The 24420-nt window shown below is 55.1% G+C and overlaps 12 protein-coding genes across 12 annotated transcripts; 6 read left to right on the top strand and 6 right to left on the bottom strand.

Moving 5' to 3' along the window:
- Positions 1-152: 152 nt before the first annotated feature.
- Positions 153-3017, bottom strand: LTR77_011116 (uncharacterized protein; the record flags this gene model as incomplete). Its single annotated transcript, XM_064808328.1, has 9 exons — positions 153-602; positions 665-880; positions 945-1054; positions 1113-1292; positions 1364-1484; positions 1707-2018; positions 2082-2170; positions 2224-2623; positions 2682-3017. The coding sequence occupies 9 exons, from the start codon at positions 3015-3017 to the stop codon at positions 153-155; spliced, it is 2214 nt and encodes a 737-aa protein (XP_064653471.1).
- Positions 3018-3833: 816 nt separating this feature from the next.
- Positions 3834-4895, bottom strand: LTR77_011115 (uncharacterized protein; the record flags this gene model as incomplete). The annotated part of the gene is made up of 3 exons (XM_064808327.1): positions 3834-4178; positions 4231-4409; positions 4463-4895. The coding sequence occupies 3 exons, from the start codon at positions 4893-4895 to the stop codon at positions 3834-3836; spliced, it is 957 nt and encodes a 318-aa protein (XP_064653470.1).
- A 407-nt stretch (positions 4896-5302) lies between these two features.
- LTR77_011114 (uncharacterized protein) lies at positions 5303-6346 on the bottom strand (the record flags this gene model as incomplete). The annotated part of the gene is made up of 1 exon (XM_064808326.1): positions 5303-6346. The coding sequence occupies one exon, from the start codon at positions 6344-6346 to the stop codon at positions 5303-5305; it is 1044 nt and encodes a 347-aa protein (XP_064653469.1).
- A 729-nt stretch (positions 6347-7075) lies between these two features.
- On the top strand, positions 7076-7519 carry LTR77_011113 (uncharacterized protein; the record flags this gene model as incomplete). The annotated part of the gene is made up of 1 exon (XM_064808325.1): positions 7076-7519. The coding sequence occupies one exon, from the start codon at positions 7076-7078 to the stop codon at positions 7517-7519; it is 444 nt and encodes a 147-aa protein (XP_064653468.1).
- A 640-nt stretch (positions 7520-8159) lies between these two features.
- LTR77_011112 (uncharacterized protein) lies at positions 8160-8534 on the bottom strand (the record flags this gene model as incomplete). Its single annotated transcript, XM_064808324.1, has 1 exon — positions 8160-8534. The coding sequence occupies one exon, from the start codon at positions 8532-8534 to the stop codon at positions 8160-8162; it is 375 nt and encodes a 124-aa protein (XP_064653467.1).
- Positions 8535-8980: 446 nt separating this feature from the next.
- On the bottom strand, positions 8981-10916 carry LTR77_011111 (uncharacterized protein; the record flags this gene model as incomplete). Its single annotated transcript, XM_064808323.1, has 5 exons — positions 8981-9386; positions 9444-9496; positions 9553-10107; positions 10157-10426; positions 10590-10916. 5 exons carry the CDS (start codon positions 10914-10916, stop codon positions 8981-8983), a joined length of 1611 nt encoding a protein of 536 aa, XP_064653466.1.
- A 1130-nt stretch (positions 10917-12046) lies between these two features.
- On the top strand, positions 12047-13592 carry LTR77_011110 (uncharacterized protein; the record flags this gene model as incomplete). The annotated part of the gene is made up of 3 exons (XM_064808322.1): positions 12047-12584; positions 12633-12785; positions 12835-13592. The coding sequence occupies 3 exons, from the start codon at positions 12047-12049 to the stop codon at positions 13590-13592; spliced, it is 1449 nt and encodes a 482-aa protein (XP_064653465.1).
- Positions 13593-14522: 930 nt separating this feature from the next.
- LTR77_011109 (uncharacterized protein) lies at positions 14523-15710 on the top strand (the record flags this gene model as incomplete). Its single annotated transcript, XM_064808321.1, has 1 exon — positions 14523-15710. One exon carries the CDS (start codon positions 14523-14525, stop codon positions 15708-15710), a length of 1188 nt encoding a protein of 395 aa, XP_064653464.1.
- Positions 15711-15917: 207 nt separating this feature from the next.
- LTR77_011108 (uncharacterized protein) lies at positions 15918-16223 on the bottom strand (the record flags this gene model as incomplete). The annotated part of the gene is made up of 1 exon (XM_064808320.1): positions 15918-16223. The coding sequence occupies one exon, from the start codon at positions 16221-16223 to the stop codon at positions 15918-15920; it is 306 nt and encodes a 101-aa protein (XP_064653463.1).
- Positions 16224-16839: 616 nt separating this feature from the next.
- On the top strand, positions 16840-17406 carry LTR77_011107 (uncharacterized protein; the record flags this gene model as incomplete). The annotated part of the gene is made up of 1 exon (XM_064808319.1): positions 16840-17406. The coding sequence occupies one exon, from the start codon at positions 16840-16842 to the stop codon at positions 17404-17406; it is 567 nt and encodes a 188-aa protein (XP_064653462.1).
- Positions 17407-18274: 868 nt separating this feature from the next.
- Positions 18275-21500, top strand: LTR77_011106 (uncharacterized protein; the record flags this gene model as incomplete). The annotated part of the gene is made up of 3 exons (XM_064808318.1): positions 18275-18280; positions 18418-20946; positions 21009-21500. 3 exons carry the CDS (start codon positions 18275-18277, stop codon positions 21498-21500), a joined length of 3027 nt encoding a protein of 1008 aa, XP_064653461.1.
- Positions 21501-21879: 379 nt separating this feature from the next.
- HSE1 (ESCRT-0 subunit protein hse1) lies at positions 21880-24142 on the top strand (the record flags this gene model as incomplete). The annotated part of the gene is made up of 3 exons (XM_064808317.1): positions 21880-21919; positions 21994-23013; positions 23070-24142. The coding sequence occupies 3 exons, from the start codon at positions 21880-21882 to the stop codon at positions 24140-24142; spliced, it is 2133 nt and encodes a 710-aa protein (XP_064653460.1).
- Positions 24143-24420: the final 278 nt, after the last annotated feature.

Genomic DNA, 24420 nt, shown 5'->3' with positions numbered 1-24420 from the left:
TTAAGTTTGTGATACCCTCTCCTTGTTTAGAGCTGTGTCGTTATAATGAGCGTTTGGCGTGCGACTTGTCAGGGATGAAAGGGGCTGGACTGGATAGCTCGTCGTCAGAAGCAAAGTGTTCAACCCCGGCACACCTCCTTGTATTCGTATCTTCAATAATGCGGCACATCCGCTACACAAACCTGCTGCGCCTGCCCGAACGTCTCCACGTGGCCCTTCCCAGCCTTCCAGTCCAACTTGATCATGTTCACCGTGTCGCGACTCTCATCACGATCGAAGAAATTTGAGGGGGTGATCTGCACCGCCGAATGCGGCGTCGTGAAGACGGTGTTCGGCAGATCACCAGTATGAGGTATATGGTGCATTCCGAGATTGAACCAGACTACGAGGTCTTCTTGCTGGAGACTTTCGCCGTCGAAGAAGTGGTCGAAGCCGACGAGGGGGTCGTACACGTTGTTGTAGTTCGAAGGGTTAGAGGAGCGAGGTTCGGTGTCTTTTTGTTTGGTCACCTGGAGGTCGTGGTATGCCCAATTGACAGCGTTGGCGAGGTTGCTCGAGTTGGAGGCGGAGAGGTGGATCGTGCCTTGCGAGGGCAAGATACGCTGGGGAGTAGAGAGGTCAGTGAGTTCTGATGCATGTGGAGGGACATGGGCATGTGACATACGTAGCCACGGTACTCGCCGTACTTATTCGGCTTGTCGGTATTGATGATGCGGTACTGGGTAGCACCATTTCCAGACCAATGAAGCCTACTATCGTCCTCCGATTCGATTTGGGAGCGGACAAGTTTCATGGTGTGGCGCGGCTGGTCAGACCAGACGTAGTTCTCTGTGGCAGGGGTGACTGTCACCAGCTCCATGGTATTGGCTGTATCGAGGATCTGTGAGCACCAAGAGCGGGTTAGAGGGCATCGTCCATGGCGTGAGAGGGGCCTTCGGACTTACGTCAAAGTCAGCCTTGCAGTTCAGGACATGATCGTGCATTGCGCCGGAGAGAGCGTCGTGGATTTGGTAGCCGTAGTCGCTGTTGTGAGCATAGTATGCAGCCTCGATGTCTGGTGCAGCTGTCAGCTGCTGTTGTTACCCGCCGCTTGAAGTTCTCTCGAAACCTACACCCAGCAGCTCGCACCACCACCTGAATGCTCCCGTCCATGTAGAACTCGTAGCTGAAGCTATAGTCGTAATTCCCAACGGTCGTAATGGTACGTACGACAAAATATATGTTCTTCGTGTTGGACTCTGTAGCATGCCTTTGTATCGAGTAGTCGGCGTCGTATTCGAAGAGACAGATGGCTAGATCGAACGTCATCATGTTAGCGACACGGTCAGTCACTTCAATGGCGGCTACCAAGAGGTCCACGAACCGTTCTTGACTTTCTCTTCCCAAGGACCGAGAACCGTAAGATTCAGATAGGAAGCATGTGTTGGGCAGTCAAAGCCAGGCATGAGCTCGTCTAGATTGCCCATCGAATATGCACTGTCCAGCTGTAGCGTTGAAAGAGTATGCTGTCAACTGCGGCACGAGTTGAGATAGATGCATAATGTCTTACGTAGGCTGTGCCAGAAGTGACGGCTGTAGGTCGTGTCAAAGCGAGATCGACGGAAGGAGTCAATCTTTAATTACGATCATTCCCGGCCTAGAGACAGGCGTACATTAGCATCGCTCTCAAGCTCGAAGAGAAAAGACCAAGCCACCTCAAGACTTACATAGTGCGCCAGTGCCTCCTGCATAGAAAGTTCATACAGAATACGTTCCCCCTTGAACCGAATGTCCCACAGACTCATGCCAACATCCTCTCGGAAGCCCATGTAGAATGAGAAGCCCATCCATTGCACATACTTCCGGTCATGGTCCACTGAGAACCTGGCCGACTTTGCAACAGGCATCGGTGGTGCTTCGGTATCCAACGGCAGTACAGGTCCCTTTTGATCGGTACGTGTCCATGGTCCGTCGATATTGGGAGGCAGCTTTTCGAATCTGGGCGAGGAGTATGCGTTTCGAAATTCTTCGGTTGTCGACTGCGAGAAGGAAAGGGGCCAGAGTAAGCAAATCTCCACCACGATTTCACCAATGACACTTACATAGAACTTGTTGTTGTATAGCCATCCTTCAAATTTCCAGCTCGACGGGTCGCTCTTGTACAAGTCAAAGCTGCATTTGAAGTAAAGCCCTCTCATATTATCAGCATCTTTTCGAACAATGGAGGCCGCCTTTTGTACAAACCCAATGGTAAGAGAGTGGATGAGGTACCAGTACCCCAAGCCCAGAACTGTGACCACTCCGTAATCTTCTCGTCGTACTGCCATAGCGGGTCTTGAGACAAGGGAAACCACTCGTCAGCCGTGAGGTTCCAGAGGTCTTTGGTGACATCCTTGACCGGATCGGTTATGTTGGCAATGAATTTGTCGTAGTCGTGCCATTTTGTTGCGCCTGCCAGACATCGAATCTTGCCGTCTTTGCTCGTGTATGGGTAGCTTAGGGGCTCCCAAGTGGTTGCATTCGTCACCGGGAGCGGCCCTACGCGTAAGTGTTCCTTCTGCGGCTGCTCGCTTTTCGAGTCGTACACCACCACGTTTGCATACCTGCTGGGCTCTTCGCCATCGTGGTCCAGATATTGCAGGATCTTGGCCGGCCATTAAATCAGCAAGCAGCATTGTAACACTGGGGCGAACAATGTATACATCAGTTTTGTTAGGCGTCAGAATCTGCATGTAGTCGATTTCGTAGCCTTTGAATTCGTTCCGGTTCTTAACCCACCTCCCAACCTGATGCTTCTCAATCCTGGTTAGATCTGCCCAGACATTCTTCTTGGGTGCCTTGATCTCCGGAGGTGGACGCGTAGTGCATCCCGCGCCAGGCAAGATCGTCTCCTGGATGGCGTTATAGCCATTGTAGAGCTCAGGTCCTCCGTTCTGGGAGTAACGGTATCGGTTGGGATGACTCCGTGCTCCGTGTGCTGCTTGGGAGAGTAGTAGAACTGCAATACACAATGACCAGAGTCCAGACGAAGACAGCATCCCGGCTGTATCCGGTTCTTAGCTTGGGTGATGCTTGATCATTACTGCGGGTAACTGGAGAACGCATACTTATTGAACGGATGAGGATTGCGGCAGCCTGATTCTACTCCAGTACACAGTCGTGTCTCGCAACAGAAAGCGAGGCGGGAGACCCATGTCAGCCATGATGGGCAACACCAGTACGTATGGTGCTGGGACGTTACACCCGTATAGGAGACGCCTTGCTGCAAAGGGTCGACGCATTGCTTTCATCGTGCGGCTGACAGTAATGGTAACAGTAGCCTCGGATTCGGTCCGCCTGAAGTCCTGAAGCGGTGCATTGTGCGGGACGGATACCACATCTCAGGCAACAGAGTAAATGCTGGACTTACTCGTCTTTGCTGGTTTGTCAGACAGACCGGTAAGAGGTTAATCTGGCAGTCTGCGCGAGGACGAGAGACGCGCTTACTGTCGATGACATCCTGCGGGCTACGACACCAGCTAGCAAGACGCCCAGCTGCAGTCTGGTTAGTAACGCGGCCGCGGTGGACGTGTCTCGCTTTTATCGTTGAAGATGATGCCTCAAAAGGTGAGATGGAACTCGGGGAGGTCTCTCCGCGCAGTCTAGTCTACTTCCGGCAGGTGGACAAGCCTTGCACGTGACAGGACTCCTGGAAGTTCACGGTCCGTGACGGACGATGTGAACAGCTGGAATGAGCATCGAACGCAGAACTCATTCAATCCAATCTAGCTGGACGATCAAATTATATTGTTGATGTGACCACAGCACTGCTATCTTGACCGCATGAACGACCACAATTGCTAAACCAATACGGATTATTTCCCAGCAATGTCAACCTTCAATAGCTTCTCAGCGTTCCCGTGACAAAACCCCTCAAACTGCTCCTTGTTGAATAGTCCAGATTTCTCGATCTCCTCGACAAACTGCAGGCCAGTCTCCGTCGACGAGAAAGGGTAATCAACGCTAAACATCACATGATCTGCCGACGACATCTTGAGCAAACACTCCAGTGGTGGGAGCGTGAACATGCCGCTTGACGTGACCCATATGTTCTCCCGCCAGACGGTGCGCAGGTCTCGCTCGAACTTGCCCCAGTTGCGGCTGCTGTGAATGATGCGGTCGAGCATGTAGGGCAGAAGTTCACCCATGTGACCGATGACCTGATCTTGTTAGCGAAGGCTGCAATGCGAACAGAGGACTATATCGACTCACAATCTTCAGCTTCGGATACTTGTCAAACAGACCACTGGCGAAGAGTCGAAGGATGTGCAGACCAGTCTCGCTGTGCCAGCCCCATCCCGCAGTACTCATCATGATCGCGGCGCCAGGCGAAAACGATCCTTTGTAATGACGTTCCATGTTCTCTGCCGGATATGTTGGATGGATGTATACTAAACAGAATTAGCAAGCTCTTTAGATGAGCGACGACATCTGTTCGCCTTACTCGGCACATCAAGCTCAACCGCCCGCTCGAATACAGGCCAGAACTTCTGATCATCATACATCGATCCATCCTCGGTATGGTTGTTCAGCAGCGCTCCCACGAACCGCAGCTCCCGAACCGTTCGCTCCAATTCCTTAACAGCAGCCTGCGGATCCTGCATCGGAAGTTGCGCGAAACCAGCAAATCGATCTGGGTACTGTCTGCATGCTGCAGCGAGACGGTCGTTGGATTCAACGCATTCTTTAACAGGAGTCCAGCATCCGATGTGGGAGAGTACTTGGAGTGAAGTCTTGCCTGCGTCGAGATTCTTGATCCTTCCCTCTCCAAGGTCGTGCAAGCGCTCGGTCAGATGAGATGGCAAGTTCTCGTGAAGAGCATCAGACGGGAAGAGGCTGGTGTCGAAGTGTTCTTCGAGAGCAATGAGAGGGGCCATCATGATGGATCGTCTTGGTTCAAGATATCTGATGTTGGCCTGGAGCTTTGGTGTTCCGACTCTCGAGGCTTTGGCAATGAACATGGCATTGCGTCCTTAATATATACGCAGCTGTCCATGTTCGTGTTGTTGGAGTCAAAACGCCGGACTTTTTCGGGTCGAATGGAAGTCAAACAGCTGCTTGGCGGAGTTTGTAGCTCTTGAACGCGTTTAAGACCGTTCTCCATCAATACTTCTCCCACTATCTTGAGCCTGTTACTCCTTTGACTGATTCTCGATACGAGCGAGTGGCTGTTGATGGATGGAAGAGTCAAGACTTTGCGCCAAAGAATTGGCAGGACGAAGCATTTTGTGCACGGACTATCCCTGGTCTAGGGGACTCGGGGAATGCGGCTTCCATCTTTACTCTACTCTCCTTTCTCCGACTCCCATACCTCAAGATACTGCCCGATGGCGCTGGTGACTTGATTCTCAAAGTCTTCGTGCTTGATCCCGAGCACCTCCTCCGTCTTACTGCTGTCCACCTTGCCTGGTAAGGTGGTACACGACCCGTTGTTCGGAAAGATGCCTCTGTCAACCGCTTTGGGGAACTTCTCCGCCACGATATCCTTTACATGATCCCACTGCAGATGTGCGGGATATGTACAGTTCAGTACGAAGCTCTGGTTTCCTGGCACTTTGCCGTCCAGCGAGCGAACATGCGCTTCGGCCACGTCGTCGACGTGAACTGAGCACATCACTCTGGGCATCGGGTCTTGCTTTCCCTGGGTGATATTGAGAACGATGTCGTTGGTACTGCTGGGATAATTCTCCAGACTGCCGCTCCGCGCGTCTCTACCCAGCACATAAGTCGGATGGATATGGATGACATCAAATTGCGGCTTCTCAGCAGCGATCCACTCCTCTGCACGCCGTAACGCTGCAATCTTGCTCGCCGCGTAGGCAAACATCGCGTTGTTCATGTACGGCGCTTGGATCTCTTCCGCCCGGTACTCAGGACCGAAGGCTTCGTCGTGCTGGGTACCCATGAGCAGCGAGGTTGGCACAGTCGCAATGACGGAAGATGTGATGACGACGCGCTTGACGGTCCCGGCTATGCGGGCGGCCTCGAGGACTTCTAGTGTGCATGCCACCGCAGGCTTGACGATGCTGTCCTCGAGCGTCTGACTGGGTTCGGGCTCTGCGGGTGGTGGCGAGGCGACGTGAACGATGTATGTCACATCGGCCATGACATTGTTGTACGCGCCGGCAGCGCCGAGATCTGGCACGATGGCGAAGCTCAGGTCGCGCTCAGTTGTTCCTCGAAGCACTGGCTCGTTGCGAATACTCTCTGCCTTTTTCGACGAGCGAACGACGGCGCGAACGGAGAAGCCATGGTCGAGGAGGGCATGCAGTGTGCGGAAACCAACGTAGCCACTCGCGCCGGTCAAGAGCACAAGTTTGGATGCCATTGCAGCGTGTTAGGGAGGAAACTCTGCTATGATGTGTCTCTCTCTGCCGACTAACATGGCAGATGAGCGAGTCTTTATACATCGGCGCTCCTCGGTGAACCAGCGCTTTCGCTCTCGCTTCAGCGTCGTACCTTAAGGGTGCCGACCGTTAACCCTGCTCTTTCCCTCTGGTGGATTGCTGCCAGCTACATGCCCTACTGCTGATCTGGAGCATGACCTTTGCTTTCTGCGGTTTTAGTCTACTGAGGTGTGGATCGAGCGACTGTAGCACACTGGCTCTTTCACCGATCTCCAGGGTGTCGGGTTCTACGTGCACATCCATGGAAGATCAAGAACTCAACTCAAGATCCATTCACCTTTTATCGTACAACACTGAGAGTGACTATGGCTCTATAACACTACGTTGATGTTTCCGTGCCAGCGCAGCCTCGCCACCGCCAGGCGTTCTCCACTGTACGATTTCAGCCGCAGCTTGGAATCCTTACCGGAGAACCACACACTTCCAGCTCAGGAATAACAGCAACACTTTATGCAGCAGAACCAAGATGGCAGAACCGCCCAGGCTTTGCCGGAGAAAAGGGTGGGCAAAGGCTATAAATTGAGTGTTCCCACATAGTCCCGTTTTACACTCGGCAGGAAGCCAGTCCACAGCACAACTCCAGCCTTCCTCCCCTTGCTCAAACACAGCCACGCACATTGGTCGTCACGGAGTTCCCGTCCATTGAAGACATGGACGGAGCGACGGCTTTGGCTTGCGCGGTTGAGCAAGCTTCAGCATCCGAAGAGCAGGCGGAGATTGTGAGATTGCTGCTGCAGCTTAGAGGACCGGTGGAGGAAGTGACATCTGAACTGCGCCATCTGGCCGACTCCCAGGGAATGATCAAAGTCCATGCCTTATGGGCGCATGACGAGCAACGGAAACTCATGACACTCTCGGCCGAGGGGCTGGAAGGTTGCCGTCAGGTTCTTTTAGAGTATAGCGCGAGGGAGTTGCGATTGATGCCACGGAACGTCAAAATAAGGAGTGATGATGAGGCCTTTCGGGCTAAGGATCCGAGAGGGAGGCCGTTGATGCCGCCGGAAGGGGAAGAGGTGCCGGAGGAGGAGAGAGCAAAACAGGTATTGATGAAGGGTTTCCATCCTGTCACAGGGGAGTTGGCTCCAACCACTTGATTGGTGATCGAAGAGATACAGACGCTGACTGCTGTATTTTGACTGAACACTCGCTCTGCCGGCATCGAATCTCAGCACCAACGTCAGTTGCTGTGTTGTTCTGCTCAACCTAGCAGCTCCATACAATACACCCCGACTACCCGTGCACAGCCGTCCTTCCAGCATGCATATTTCCAGCTGCGGCGCCAGAAGTCTAGGTGCCTTCCACATACTCCACCGACCTTTTCGTATCCTGGCACCCCATGATTATCCATGGCCTCTGCCTACGACGTCCAATTCCCATCCACCAAAGCCCCTTGCGCAACAAAGCCGTCCTGTGCCGCCGAGAACCACTGCCTACGCACAAACTGACTAATGTTAGACACGCCGCAATAGATGTTTCGATGGGGAAATGCAGTTGATCGTTGCAGGCCTGGCCAGGACACGGTGGCTATGAAAGGCATCGTGTTTCCTTGACCAGAAAGAAGACAACGGCGGCGCCAACCTCTTGCCGGCTGAAGGGCGGAAAGAGTGTACCAGTGAAGCGCCCAGGGAATCCTCTTGATCTCCGTGAAGGGTCACTCCGACGAAGAACCGATGGCCGCGTCCTCGGCATAACCATCGGCGGGAGTAAGATGTGTTCGAGTACGTCAATGGCTCCTCACGGCCGACGAGACGCAGCATCTGCTCCAGTCTGGCCACGGCGTCGCTTCATGAGTCCGGTCGCCAGTGCAGCCGCATACCCTGAAGACGTTGCGAGAGATTCCCGGCGCTGTGTGCTTTCATCTGCTCCAAAGTGAGGATGTTCGTCGCGCTGCTCTCTGCTGGACAAGATGGTCGCTTCGATATTTTGTTTCTTCGCCAGATCAGCAAGAGCTTTGACGAGGTGCTGCTCAACCACCGAACAGTCACCCAGCGGCGAAGTAACAGCAGAGGAAGCAGCTGATGTAGTCTCGCTAGTCCTACGGTATTTCCGGTCGAAGTAGTCCTGGAGAGGTGAATGTGGTAGTGGGATGGGACCAAAGTCGACGGACATTGTTGCTGATATTCGTTCAGACAATTGGACCGATAGACATAGTTGCCAAATGAAGGGATGCTGCGAGACATATGTCTTCACCAACCGCGTTGCGTGATTTGTGACTAGTGATGCAGGCCAAATGACGCCTTTGATCACGAGCTAAGGTGACATTTCGGACGCTGTGAAACCAAGCCAGCAGGTTCTCGCCTCCGGCCCTTGCTTGACCGCCAAAAGACGCCATGCGTTGTCGAAATGACTCAAGTGGGCGGATGGTTGAGCGACATCTGTTCCAAACCTTAGGTTGATGCACGGCAGATCACAGAAATGCAAGGGCGTGTCAATCATCTGCAGCGTAGATGGCGTGCTCAACGCTTGGCTCTGAGCGACATCAATCGATCAGATGACCTTCCGTTCTTCCGGAAGTGCTGCGACGAAGACATCGAGTGCCCTCAATTGTATACAAATCAGTCCGCTCTACAACCATAAGTACTCCAGGATCTTAACTTATGCCCATAAAACCACAACGCAACCGGACTCGGAATCGCCAACACCAGTGTCACCAACGCAAGCAAAGTGTTTCCCCAACCCACATCCAACGCTTTGTACAGACAAGGTGCCCACAGCGGAAATGCGAAACCGCACATCGTCCTCAGAAATGCCCCGACGGCAGCGGCAGAGGCGGCGTACTGGTGGGAGTAGGCGTCGACGATGAAGGCTTGAGAGCACTGGAAGGCGATGATGAGGCCGATGCAGGAGATCACTGTGCCGATATTGGGGACGATCCAGTGGAATTGGTGTTGTGCTGACCAGCCGTAGATGAGCAGGCCGATTGGAGTCAGGATGCCGCCGATGAGCATGGGCGGGACTCTCCTTTGGTTGCTGTCAGCCGCTGCGGCCGGACGGCATGGGATCTTAATGCAGACGTACCATTCTGCGACTCCTTCTTCCTGGTTGTAGTACACTTTGAGATAGGCGTAAAGCTGTAAAGATGGTCAACAGCTGCGTCTCGTCCAGGTGTGTGCTGACTCGGCCTTACCTTATCCATCAGCGGATGGCTTATCTGCAAACCAATGATGAAGCCCAATCCAAGCGACAAATAATTCAAGCTGGCCGTCGTCGTACTTTGCCCATAACTGTCTTCCCACACAGCCTGGAAAGTCGACAAAACCAAGTACATGATCCCGTACAAGAACGCTCGATAAATCGAAGGCGCCTGCACAGCGGGATGACAGAACATCATTTGGAACGGCAGGATGAGTCTCTTCCTCACGATCTTCGAGTACTTCTTCCCCGGCTCGTCGTAGACTGTGTATACCGTCTTCGTCGGATTGGCCAGTCTAATCGCCTTTGCCTTGTTGGCGAGGATCTTTGGGTGGTAGGTCTCGGAAAGAAAGAAGAGCGCTAGGAGTTGTACGAGTACGTCGAAGCAGGAGGTCGACCAGAAGATCCAGCGCCAGCTGACGTTCGCGCTGATGTAGGCGCCTACGATGGGAGCAACGGCTGGGCCGGTGAAGGTGAGTATGCCGTAGGCGGCTTGGCCTTTGCCTCGTTCGTCTTTTCGCCAGCAGTCGGCGAGGACGCCATTGCAGAGCTAAGTTATTCCGTCAGTGGCATACAACAGGACGCAAGAGGGAACCCACAGCTTGTGGTGCGCTACCCCCAATGCCGCTCAACAGTCGAAAGGCCAGCAGTTGGTTCTTCGTCTGTGCGAAGCCGCAGGCCGTATTGAAGACAAGGTAGGTCAAGTTCGCGTACTGAAGTACACAGACACGGCCAAATAGCTCGCTCAGAGGTGCCAGCACGAACGGGCCTTGTGCGTAGCCCAAGAGAAAGATGGTCATAACAAGCTGCCGCACGAGGCCTTCAGGAATGTCGAGGTCATTCCCAATAATATTTAGTGCGGGCGTGACCTGGTTGCAACCATCAGCAGGCAGTCAATCATGCTCCGTATCAAGGTTGCAACTCAACATAGTCGAAGAGAAAGGACTAATAAATGTAAAGCAAGAAACAATGATCGTCGCCGTCCATTTCCGCTTCCACCTCCCTGTCTCACCACATCAGCTCATGCCTAACCAAGCATGCCGATAACCACGGAAACGTACAGTTCAAAGGGTTTGTAGGATCATCCGGCCCCTCAAAATCAACAACAACGTAATCAACATCGACCTTCTGCTCATCATAGCTCGATGCCTCCTCCTCCGCAGAATCGTGGTCGCTGAGACGATCACCGGAGACATCCAGTATATCATCTAGGGTGGAAGCGTTAGGCCATGTTTCGAACCTGCTCAACTTGAGCAGTGGAAGTGTGCCACGACGTTCAAGGTCGATTGATGCATCTTCATCCCGTGCTGCTCGCTGGTAAGTCCGATGGAAGTGTAACTTGCTAACGAATTTGGACATGTTGGCCGTCTATGCTGTGCTTTGCTGTCGATCAGAAGGCAATGCCAGACTTATGAGGCCGCATGAGTACCCATGTCTTTCTTTGGAAGGAGGCTTTGCTTTCTTGCCAACGTGGGCCGTGAGAAGCCCCAAAGCCCAGATTGCTGCGCATGGTAACTCCCACTGCATGCCGCGCTGGATTCGAAGAGGTGCTGTCGAGCTTCCAAGGCGTTCCAAGCACCACAGCCATAGCTCGGGCTGTCTCCGTCGGCCAGCTACATGAATGCCGTGAAAGCACATGCAAGCACTGCCCGGTCCTAAAAGCGATTGAATCGTGTGTAATTGCTCATTCCCCGGATGCTGTCTTGGGCTGATCCACAGAGAATGAAAAGGAAGGCTGGAGCTGGAACTCTATCTCGCTGAAGGTGGCCTTGGAGTCCTGAGTCGTAGGGTTTATCGCATAGCCGAATCTGTTGCGCGCAGCATCTTTGGTAAGTTGTCGCGTGGTCATGAAACCCACTGCCAACATCTGAATAGCCCCATTGCCATTCCTAACTCTTCTGACACGAAGGTAAAGACTTTGGACAAGCGACTCGGCCCCATCCAAGTCACTTGGCGAGAGAGTGAGTAAAGTCGCAATGGAGGTCAGCTCATATCGTCACCGATGAGTGTCTTCCACAACAGTGGCAATCAAAATGTGCCACTCTCGATGTTGTTGCAATCGAAAACATCTTCACACGTTGTGATGAAGTGCTCTATCATCGACGCTCGTCCATAGCAGTACTCCCTTGGCAAGCCCTTGGATAGCGGAGACGCCCAGGTATGCCACGCCTACGACCAAGTCCGTCGATACAGCCTCTCCAGCTCCTCGTTCAATGCATCTCAAGCTGAAGACCACTATTTTCACCCTCACCGGCAATCCGTAGGTTCCACCTCCATCGTCCTGTACATTCTTGCCAGCGGGTGCAGCGACATGTGCTCGAGTCGATGGACGCAAATAGTCCAGATGGAAGGACTTGGTAGGATGGTGGGAGAGTACTTGAACGTGGTCGTGTGCCTGCGTTCCATGTCGTATGATCCGCATCGTATTCAAAAACCGGTATCTCGTACTTCACCTTCGCTCACATCCCACCTTCGTTCCTGAACTCATCATGAAGCACCAAACCATCCACCCCTTCTCTTTCACCGTCAAGCAGGACGGCGCAGAAGCACATGAAGAAGACGTATCTCTTTCCGCCCTTTTCCCCTCACCGGAAGAGCCGCTCCGCATCTTGATCGCACCATCCGGCTTCAAAGAGAGCCTCGGACCGGAGGAGGTGGCTGACTGCGTTGAAGAAGGCCTTCGTCGACTCGTTGACCATTCGGCAGCGATGATCCGCAAAGTACCGCTGCACGATGGTGGTGAGGGCTTCTGTCGAGCGGTTGTCGCTGTGCATGGAGGGGAGACTATCCCGGTCCAAGTTACAGGTCCTGTCGGCGAGCCTGTACAGTCGCACTATGGCATCATCAGAAAATCAGGGGTGGTTACTGGAGTCCTTGATATGGCTGCTGCGGCAGGCTTGCGCTTGGTACCGACCGATGCTCGAGATCCGACGAAGACCACCACTTACGGTGTTGGGGAGTTGATGGCCGCGGCGCTCGATCAAGGGTGCAGTAGGATCATTGTTGGCTATGGTGATTCGGGCACAAGTAAGTCTTTGCCATGAAAGAGCACACAGGCGATACTGACCGATCTAGGCGACGGCGGTGCCGGCCTACTGCAAGCTCTCGGCGTAAAGCTCCTTGACGCCGACGATAACGAGCTGCCAAAGGCACAGGGAGGAAGATCTCTGGTCGATGTCAGCAGCATTAGCTTGAAGACTCTTCACCCGAGACTTAGGGAGGGTAATGGTAAGCGGATCGATCTGTGTGAATTCAATACTTGCTAACCCTACCACAGTCCACATCGAAGCCGTGTGCAACGTCATAAACGTCCTCTGCGGCGAACGCGGCGTCGCACGCATCTACGGTCCACAAAAAGGCGCAACCCCGGAGCAAGTGGAGGGACTCTCCTTAGGCATGGAGAGATACGCAGAAGTCGTCAGCTCCATACTTGGCAGCAACATATCCACAGAACCAGGCAGTGGTGCTTCCGGAGGGCTCGGTGCAGGCTTGCTCCTGCTCGGGGGACAGCTACGGCCACGAAGCGAAGCCATCAATGATCATTTTGCTTTCGACAGCCTATTCGAACAGGAATGGGACGTCGTGATCACCGCCGAAGGCATGATTGATTCGCAGTCCACCCAAGGCAAGATGACCACGGAGATCGCCAGACGAGGCAAGAAGAACGGTGCTCTCGTCATCGCCCTGGCTGGTACCATCGGTTCCGGCGCAGACTCTTGTCTCGAATCGGGCATTGAGGCCTTCGCCAGTATACTGCAAGCGCCGACATCTCTGGCGGATGCGATCCAGGACTCGCCGAGACTGCTGCGCGAGGGAGCTGAAAGAGTTATGCGAATGATCATGGTCGGAATGCAGTTGCGAAGTCCCAGTCCCAGAGGTATGAGACAGCGACCTAGGTCCCCAAGCGGCAGGATGTCGTGGGCAGACGAGCAGATGGTTGGCGATGAGCTCCAGAAGAGGTTGGTGCCCATTGCTGTGCCTCCGTGGGTCCAAAGTCCTCGTCCGCTTTCTCCAGCACGAGTAGGAACGTTCTGATAAGATGACGACGGGCCTGCACTGCCCGATAGCGTACATATAGTTATGAGGTTAGCTGCTGAAGTTGGGTGAAATGGCTCAGGAGGCGATTGGGGCAAGGAGGTTCAGGATAGTGTCAGTTCAAGGTAATGGTCATTCCATGCTTGCCTCGAGACTTCTCTGTAATACTGAAGGTACCTTAAGTTGTAGCTTCACCCGTTCATCTCGTCACTTCATCGCCACTCATAGCTCATCCTTCCCATCACTCTGGCTCGGACCTCCAAAACCGAAAGCAGCCTTCACCATCCCGAAAGCAGCACCTTTGGAATCGTCAGTCCTGCAACAAGATGGTTTATGCAGGCTTCGGACCTTGAGGCGGGTACCTGAGATCCCGTCAGCACCAGATGGTCACATGTACCTTCAAGAGCACGGTTAAGACCTACTCTTTGCCCTCCTTCTCGACCTTGGGCTCGCACGTGCAGCGCTCGTTCTCCGGAATCGTGTCCATCACCATCGGCACATGCTGGCCGCAGCCCCACCAGGTGCTCTTGTCTAGGCGGGGAGTCAGCCTTGCGAGCCATCACGGTCGATGATCCTAGAGAGGCCTACTGCACGTTCCGCAGGTGGCTTTCTTGCACATTGTTGCTTCTTGTCGAGAGTTCTAGACGGTGTCAAGGTGTTTGAGGTTCGAAGACTGAAGTGCACTGTGTTCTTCGAGATGGCTTTTGTAGTCGTCTTTGTGTCACGACGTCGCCGAAGTGAAATCGAGTCCTTCCAGAAGAACGCAGAGAAGGTGTGGCTAGATCACTCCTTCTGCTCCAATCACATGCCAGCATCGTAAAACCGAGGATGTTGTCGACTTCGCCGCGAATAGCCGGTCAGTCAAACAACACCACCTCCTCTCTCCATCGAGAAGAGAAACAAAGCACAATGTAGCACACATCCCACAACATGCTGCGGCCCATACTACGCCGCTGCGGCGGCAGCACCACCACCACAGGAGCACACGTACCAACCCGGACCTACGCCTCCCACGCCCCCAAAGCGCGCCTGAACCTCCCAACCGACTACGGCAAAACGCCACTGCTACACCACACCTCCAAATCCGCCCTGGCCAACCCGGAACTCCCCTCCGCCGCCCGCAACGGCAACACCACCCGCCTCAACCTCTTCCAATCCATCAACCAAACCATGGCGCACGCCCTCCGGACAGACCCCAGCGTAATCCTCTTCGGCGAGGACGTAGCCTTCGGCGGCGTCTTCCGCTGCTCGATGAACTTGCAGACCGAGTTCGGCGACGACCGGGTCTTCAACACGCCGCTCTCCGAGCAAGGGATCGTTGGGTTCGCGGTGGGCGCGGCGTTGGAAGGGCTGAAGCCGCTGGCGGAGATCCAGTTCGCCGATTATGTGTTTCCGGCTTTCGATCAGATTGTTAACGAAGCGGCGAAGATTCGCTACCGCTATGGTGAGAATGCTGACGAGCATAATTGTGGGGGCATGGTGATTCGGATGCCGACGGGTGGCGTGGGGCATGGGGCGTTGTATCACACGCAGTCGCCGGAGTCGTTGTTCTCGCATGTGCCTGGACTGCGGGTTGTTTCGCCTCGCTCGCCGTCGCAGGCGAAGGGGCTGCTGCTGGCGTCGCTGGAGTGTCCGGATCCGGTTATCTTTCTGGAGCCGAAGATTTTGTATCGGGCGGCTGTTGAGCATGTTCCTGCGGAGCCGTATACGCTTCCGCTTAGCAAGGCGGAGGTGCTGAAGGAAGGAAAGGACATTACGATTGTTTCTTATGGCACGCCGCTGTATACGTGCCAGAATGCTCTGACTGCGGCAGAGAACGACTTTGGGTGTTCTATCGAGCTCATCGATATGCGGACGATCTTCCCTTGGGACAGGCCTGCTGTTCTGGATTCAGTACGGAAGACGGGTCGATGCATCGTTGTGCACGAGAGTATGGTGAATGCGGGTGTGGGAGCAGAAGTGGCTTCTACGGTGCAGGAGCACTGCTTTTTACGGCTGGAGGCACCAGTCCAACGAGTTGCTGGACTGACAAGTCATACTGGGTTGGTGTATGAGCGGTTCAATATTCCGGATGTTGTGAGGATTTACGATTCCATAAAACACGTATTAGAGTACTGAATCGTCAGCAGCCGTTCACGTAAATCCTTCTCAGTACTTCGGCAAGGTGTTGTACAATGCAACAACCACGAGCTATAGTAAAAATGTGGTTGTGCCACCACTTCGTACACTTCTGGCTATTTCCCACCCCTCATTTACACATATATACACAGAACTCCTCTGCATCCTCCCCACACCCTGTCCTGGCCTCCCCTACACTCCCACGCCTCACGACTTCCCCTCCGGATGCTTCTCCTGACTCTTCCCCGCCGTCTGCTTCTGCAACTCCTCCATATGCTGATCGTGATCCTTCACATTCTCCCTATCAGCCCCGACCGCCTCCTCGCCGCTCGAAGCAGTGTGTCTGCTGCCCTCGGGCTTGTTCATGGACTTTTGCTTGGCTTTCTCGATTTCTTCGGGGCTGCGCTCGGCGTCTTCTTTGATGCGGAGGGGGCGGAGTGTTGTAAATGTTCGAATTGGACGGAGAGTGAAGAGGGGTTGACGTAGGGCGAGGGGGCGGAACAGAGGAGGCATGGTTGGACTTGGAGCTGGAGGTGGTGTTAGTTTGGTTGTTGCTCGTGATTGTCAATGTGGAGCGGATGCTTACGCGGTATCCCTGATTGCCTCGAGCTGCAGCTATCCACACTCAACTGGATCTGTAGAGCAACCTGTTATGCTATTAGCACAACTAGAAGTTGGAGCAACATCAACATTGGATGAAGCCGAGCTCTCCAAAACAATGAGGTCAGCGATCGTCATCGGCCTAACCACATTCGGGATGCATTCACTTCAAAGTTCTCGTCATATTCTCAAACCTCCCGTCCTCTAACAACTCCCACCGCCTAGGAAGAGGATACGTCTAGGTTGGAGCGACGCTTCGCTCTACACGTCGCTCTCAGGATTTAACATAAAGGTCGCAAGACAAAGTAAAAAGGTCAAGAGCTGTCGCAGCACTGCTTCCTTGGAAGTCGCAGATGAACGAAGACGAACGTCATGCTGCTCTCCTCTTCTGTAGCTATATACACACCATGATATATCTACTTTGGTAAGGCGATTCTCCTATCATCAGAGGTTACTCTTCCATTCTCCATTTCAACCCAAAAAGACAAACCACCCCTTCCAGCACACTCCAAGCTTCAACATCCTCATCATGACCAAAACAGCCCTCCTCATAATCGACATGCAAAACTTCTTCGCCCCCATGGCCACCTCCGCCCTCCCAAACATTCAAAAACTGCATTCCTTCTTCTCCACCTCCAACCGCCCCATCCTCTTCACCCAACACGGCCACCCAGAATCCGACCTCAAACCCCCCTACAAGAACCAACTGGTCCGCCGCTGGGGCCCCTCGGGCTCCATCCACCGTGGCAGCAAAGAAGGCGACTTTATGCCCGGTATCCGCGAACTCGTCCACGACTCTGCCGAAATCGTGCAGAAGAACACTTACGACGCTTTCATCAACACGGACCTAGCGGAGCGTCTGGAGAAGAAGGGCGTCGAGCGGCTAGTGGTTTGTGGTGTTATGACGGATTGCTGCTGCGATACGACGGCCAGGAGTGCTTTCAATCGTGGGTTCGAGACGTGGTTGGTTAGTGATGCGTGTGGGAGTGCGGATGGGGAGCAGCATGAGGCGGGGTTGAGGGGGTTTGGGTTTGCTTGTGGGGGGGTTATGACGGCGGGGGAGGTGGTGAAGGCGTTGGGGAAGGAGGGAGCGTGATGATATGGGTAGTTTGGAGGAGGACGTGAGAGACGAGGGCTGAGTGCCACAAGAGGGACTGGCACTCAGATGCCAGAGGTGGTCTTCTCCGGCCAATAAACGACTTGACCCTTCCGTTCAACGACCAGCATTGCCATGTCTTGCAACTTCAGTGTCTTACAACTTCCAGTCAGAGTGGTCTGGATCCACCGGGTCTGCCATTGCTTTGGCATGTGTTCGAGCACAGCGGCGTTGTCTCCATCCGCATGGCCATGGGGTATAGAGTTTTCTCCCCGGCGCGTTGTGGCAACCTTTCGCCGGACTCTAGCCCTGCGGCGAAGGACGAAAAGCCAGATCTATTGCGTTCCTGGACGGGGCCGAGGGCTGCTTGTGTAGATTTGCGTGTGTTCCAGTCTCAATGCGCGTATTGATTCTGCCACCAAAGAATTGCGTTCGGTGTGTTTTGTTGTGTAGATGTCGAAGGAGATGTCGTTGAAGCTCGACCCTTGAACAGCAGCGGTTCTCGCGCCACTCATCACAGGAAGGCGCTTGAGCCAAGTCCGGGCAGGTCGACCAGTAGAACCAGACCGCGCGCTAACGACCTCCTTCGTCATTCACGGGCACTGCTTGCCTCTGCCACGACCCTTACACACACCACGCACCACGATATGACCGCCTGTGGACTTCCGAACCGAGCATTGTTATAGCGGAACGACCGCGGCCTGCACGTTCAATGAATGTGAAACCGGATCGGCTTCGGCGTGTGTGACCGCGAGCACGAGGGCCTGCGGGCCGGCTAAAGGGCTAGAGAAGGTGCAGAACAGGGCAGGAGACTGGGTGCGGAAGGGTAGTGGGGACGGCGTTGTCTCTGCGAGAGGTTTGGTCCAATATGCAGGTGAGTTGAGACATTCCCACCTCTTGCTTCCAACCATTGAAGAGGGGGGCTGCAAGACACCGCACGTGCACTCCAGAAGTAGGAGCGCTGTTCGGGAAAGCAAGTAAGACCTAGTTGACACTCCTCCCCTAATACAGCCCTCCGCGCGACAGCAGGAGCTCGAGCGCCTGTACAACGCACGAAGGGGGCATGCGCCCCAGATCAGCATATCCGACGACAGCCACCACATCACCGAAGCGATCGGCAGCTACTACGACCACGATGAACCCCTCTCCCCTCCAGCAAACGGCAACCCGCGCCCCTACAGCTTCGTAAGCTCGCCGGCGGATCAGATAGACGCCAGGGCTTCTAAGACGAGCAGGCGCAACGGGAGCTACTTTGACATGAACCGCGCGAGTCCGCCGCGGGTGCCGTTGGGGAGGAAGGAGTCGAACGAGCAGACTCCGGTGGAGAGGGATGGTGGGAGCATCAGTCCGAAGGGAGCGAAGAGGATGAGCAGTCGGGGGTCGGAGAATGGGAGTCCCAATGGGAACGGGTCGCCTGGGAGTCCACCGAGATTGAGTCGGCAGTCGAGCACGGATGCGACGATGCAGTCGTTTCCGCTGAACGACATCGACTATGAGTCCAGCCCGGCGGCTGTCGCGCAGGAGTTGAGCAATCTGCAGGCGATCCGGCGCATGTCTATGAATGTGGACGCTTCCGATCCGGACTTGCCTTCGTTTGGCGGCGTTGTGCCTACGGTGGCCCCGAGCAATACGGAGGATGATGATGACACATCGCGATTGTTCTGGGTGCCTGCGCGGCTACATCCTGAGCTCGCGCCGAAGGAATTCAAGACGTTCATTGAGGACAAGGTGGACCGAATACGAAGGAGGTCAGGCGATTCGGACACGCTGTCCGTGGACGGCTTGGAGCGGCAAGGCTCGGGTAGCAGTCTGCGGAGGAAGAAGAGCATGCTGTCGCACCAGATAGACACGAAGGGGGACTACCAAGACGGCGCAGACAGACTGGAGCGGAAGAGGTCAAAACGAATGTCAGTAGAAGGGCAGGCGCCGGTCGAGCTGTCAGAGTTGGAGCACATGGTCAGTGATCCGGCGCAGTTGATCCGACGAATGAGTCTGGACACTGTGAGAAGATCGCAGGATTCGGGAGTGGAGGTTCCGGCCAGCGAGGACATGCCGATGCTACCCCCGGTCGGGCAGTCGTTGAAGCGGTCAACACGCACGACGTACAGGAGAGGCAGTCTGAAGAAGGGCGAGCGGGTGCCGTTTTCGAGACGTGCGGCACACCGACATTCTGAACCAGAGTCAGACGACTCGTCTACGCAGCCTACGACAGTTGCTGGTGCGGACGAGCCAATAATGGGTTTGACCAGAGTGCAGACGGAACCTACACCACCACCTGAGCGTGGGGCGAGGGACACTTTCCCTTCCAGGACAGAGGCAAGCCTGCGGTGGCGGGAACAGCACCAGGGAGCTGCGCAGACTACAGACGACATCTCGACTCGCTCGACACCTGAAGAAAGACCTAGCGCCAGACCTCCTGCTCCGCCACCTGAAAAGACTGAGCAACAACCGCCTCGTCCACAGCACAAGCAGTTTCAATCTCGACTTGCCTCTGGACCTGGCCGGACAACTGCTCAATTACCCGGATACACGAACACCAATCCTTTACCGAATATCATCGAGACCTTGCCGGATGGCACGAAAGTGCCTGTTGCTGGACTCGTACAGCAAACACCGGAGCGCAAGTCTTCTCACGAGCTGATTCGACCATTCCAACGTGGTGGAGCGCACATGCGACCTGTGCCTGGGAGAGAACATCATAGGTCATCCACCCTGGACGATATTTCTGGCCATCCTTCACCGCTTCCTGGCAGCGGCACCACCAGGACAGATGACCTCACGATGGTACCAACGTTCGAGGACCGGAAAGCGGAGAAGAAGGATGGCTCGCGGAAAAGCAGCTGGAAGTGGATCCTCGGGAATGACGAAGAGAAAGAGAGAGCGAAGGAGGAGAAGCAGGCTTCGGACACGGCCAGCATCAAATCTTCGAAGAGTAGCAAGCTCTCCAAGCCTTCTGGCGACAAGGCGAGATTGGATGTCTTACAAAACTCCATCGAGGGCAACGTGCCTCCGCGAGGTCGCGAGAGCATAGTGCTCAACCGCGAAGACCTCAGGCTGGACGAAGAGCGGAAGAAGGAGAGCAAAAAGATTTCCGAGTCCAAGAAGGACAGGGACAAGGAGTCTAGAGATTCGGGTCTCCTCTCTGCCATCTTTGGCGGCGGCAAGAAGAAGACTTCCGACGGCGACTTGAAGCAGAAACACCGCAAATCCGACCGCAACAGCTCTCCGGATCCTATCATTCGGATCCTCAAACCGGACATCGACTACAACTGGACTCGCTTCAGTATCCTGGAAGAGAGGGCCATATATCGCATGGCGCATATCAAGCTCGCTAACCCCCGGCGCGCGCTGTACAGTCAGGTGCTGCTGAGCAATTTTATGTACTCGTACTTGGCGAAGGTGCAGATGATGCATCCGCAGGTGCAGATCCCGCCGGCGCATCAGCAGAAGCAGAGGCGGCAACAACAGCAGCAGCAGGAAGAGCAGCAGCAGCAGCAAAACCAGCCGGTGGAGTATAGTCAGTACCAGCGGTGGCAGCAGGTGAGTGAATAGTAGTAGGGTCAACGTGGTGTAGCGCGCGATGTCTGACGGATGGCAAACAGCAACAGGAGCGTGAGGCAGCCGCGAATAGTAATAACAACCCTCAGCACCAACAGCAGCAGCAACAGCACGCTCCCAACCAAAAACGCACGAGCCTCGACATCGCCACCGGCGCCGGCGCGCCGCAACACCATTCCCAGCACCAACAGTACCAGCAGCACCAGCAGCACCAGCAGCGCACAAGCTACGACCCAGACTCCGACTCCTCCGCGGGCTACGACCCGCGCAGCTCGGAAGAATACGAGTACGACCAGCATCAACATCAGCAACAACAGCAACAGCAACACCATCCCTCATACCAGCCACATCAGCCGCCGAGCCGCAACGGGGTCGGGACAGCGCGGGGTAGTGGTGGTGGAGGAGGGGGGTATAGTGTAGCGGGCACGCACGATTATCTTGGGTATCCGAAGGAGCAGCAGGGGTTTGGCGGGGGGGAGAGGGGGTTGTGGGATGATGATGATGAGGGGAGGGGGGGGAGGGAGGAGCTGTGGTGATGTCGTCGTGAGGATGCCATGCGTGGAGGGTTTTGGGTGCGTGGTCATTTTAGTGTAACATATGAGCGTTGTTGTCACTGAGGAGGGGTGAGGTTATTACTATCACTGTTGTTGAGGGAATGTGGAAGCAGGGTGATGACCTGTTTGTTTTTGGCACCGCCGTCTTGTTCGACTTCGATTGTATATTTGGTGTTGGTCGTAAAGTCGCCTGGTGGTGGTGGGAGGCTGAGCGTGTGATTCGTCATGAGATACGCCACCAGGTCGCCGCAAGTCGAGCTTGACCTTCAACTGTGAAAGAGCACTACTTACATCTCTTCTTCATGTCTTGTCTTCTTCTTCTTCCACCACACTTTTGACATCTGGATAAGCGCTGGTCAAGATGTTTCGCGCACAGAACAACCAGCTAGACAATGCCGTGGGTAAGTAGACCACCCTCAGCATCACCGCAACCCACCCCAAGGCTCCAACAACTGACAGAGATGTGTGTGCACAGCCAAAGCGACCGACGAAAACCTCACCACCGAACCATGGGGCCTCATCCTCGACGTCTGCGACCAAGTCTCCGCCTCCCCCTCGGGGCCCCAACAAGTCGTTGCCGCCCTGATCAAACGCCTTGCCCACCGCAACGCCAACGTCCAACTCTACACCCTCGAGCTCGCCAACGCTCTCTCGCAGAACTGCGGCGCGGAGCTGCATCGCGAGTTGGCGTCGAAAGCCTTCACGGATGCGCTGTTGAGGTTGGCCGGGGACCGGAACACGCATGCGCAGGTTAAACAGAAAGTGCTTGAGCGCATGGGCGCGTGGACGGAGCAGTTCGGGAGAAATCCAGAGCTGGGGATTATGGAGCAAGGGTACGGGAAGTTACGGCAGCAGCAGCCCGGACTGATGCCGCCGGGGAAGCCGGTGAAGAAGGAGATTTCGGCGGATGAGAGAAGGAAGGAGGAGGAGGAGTTGCAGAAGGCGTTGGCGTTGAGTGTGCAGGATAGTAAAGGGGCGGGAGGGAGTCAGCAGCAGGTGAATGGGGGGAAGGAGGAGGATGGAGGGGTGGGGATGGGTGAGGGGCAGGGTGGAGCACAGCAGCAGCAGCAGACGCAGCAGGGGACGACGGCCGCGACGGTGAGTCGGGTGCGGGCGCTGTATGATTTCACGCCGTCCGAGGCGGGGGAGCTGGCGTTCAGAAAGGGGGATGTGATTGCCGTTTTGGAGTCTGTCTACAAAGATTGGTGGAAGGGGAGTCTGCGAGGGAGCACGGGGATTTTCCCGCTTAATTACGTGGAGAAGCTGCAGGACCCGACGAAAGAGGAGTTGGAGCGGGAAGCGCATATGGAGGGTGAAGTGTTTGGGGAGATCAAGAATGTGGAGAAGTTGTTGAGTTTGTTGAGTGTGAGGAGTGAAGGCGGGGGCGCGAGGAGGGGGGAGAGGGAGGAGGAGGAGATTAATGAGTTGTATCAGCGGACGTTGAATATTCGGCCGAAGTTGATTGAGTTGATTGGGAAGTATTCGCAGAAGAAGGGTGTGTCGATCATGATTGCAAAAGGGGATGAGAAGGTGTACTGACGATATCTCCAGACGACTTCACATCATTGAACGAAAAGTTCATCAAGGCTCGACGGGACTACGAAGCACTACTGGAATCCTCCATGTCACAGCCGCAATACCAACAGCAATACCCCGTCCGCCAGCGACCTTCCAACCAACAAATGTACCCTCCCCAACAACAACCCAGCTACCCACCTCAAGCCCCACCCTCCGCACAAGGCTACTCCCCACAAGCCCCTCCGTCATCCGCAGGCTACCCGCCGCAACAACCCTACGCCGCGCAAAGCCAACCCCACCTCCCGCCCCAACCGGACGTCCAACGCTTCTACTCCCCCGCTCCTTCGGAACCTCCGTCAAACCAACAACAGCAACCGGGCTACGGAAGCCCTTACCCCCAACAACACGCTCCCGTGCAGCCCTCGAACGGGCCCGCGCCCTTCCACTTCATCCCCGGCGGCCTCCAACAAGCCGCCCCTCCTACCCAACAACAACAACCACAACCCGCGGAGCACCAAATCCGCCGCAAGCCTTCCCCCCAAGCTCCAATCTCCGCCGGCCCCAGGCCCGCGCCCAGCGACCCTTACGCCACGCCTACACCACATCCTGCAGGTCCCGGTCAGCAGTTTGCGGGGCAAGTGAGGCCTAACAGCATCCACACGCTCAATAGCGGGAACCCGCAGGAGCTCGCGACGGGGGGATACGAGAGTCCGGTGGATGGGCGGCATTCGTATCCTTCTTCGCAGCATCAGCAGGGCATGGGGATGGGGGGGTTTGGCCAGGTGCCGGGGCCGTACGAGACGTACCCGCCTCAGCAACAGCAGCAATCCTACCCGCCCCAGCAGGCGGGGTATCAACAGCAGCGGAGCGATAGGGATGGTCTGCCCTCTGCGAGGCAGAGGACGGAGAGTTTTGAGTCGCCGAGTAGTGTTTACTCTGGGCAGCAAGGACAGGGATGGGGCGAGCAGACTGGAGGGATGCCGCAGCAGCAGCAGCAGGCGTATCAGGCGTATCAACCGCAGCCCCCGCAGGTACAGCAGGTGGAGGGGCAGAGGTTGCCTAGTGGTGGTAGTCAGGGCGGAGATCCGGGGGATTTTTATCGGTAGGGGATGCGTTTGTACGTGTGTGTGTAGAGAAGTAGCAGTTTAGTAGGAGATTCGTGTATCCATAGCACAGTGACCGCATTCATTGCGGAAAAGTCTCCCAACTCACAGGTCCAATGCCCTCCCACCCCATTTTGGCAAGCGTAAAAGGCAGTCCAACGCGGAAACGGAGGCGGTGCTCATGATGATGTGCAGATTCTTGAGTCGTCATGCCTACGTAAAAAAGTCTCCACCCATTCTATACACCTGCTCGAGCTCGACATCTATTCACACTTGAAGCT

Source organism: Saxophila tyrrhenica (assembly GCF_035928015.1).
Source record: "Saxophila tyrrhenica strain CCFEE 5935 chromosome Unknown scaffold_32, whole genome shotgun sequence".
In the NCBI taxonomy this organism is placed as follows: Eukaryota; Fungi; Ascomycota; class Dothideomycetes; order Mycosphaerellales; family Extremaceae; genus Saxophila; species Saxophila tyrrhenica.
The sequence above is the reverse complement of the archived record's forward strand: the minus strand, read 5'-3'. Positions and strand labels throughout refer to the sequence as shown.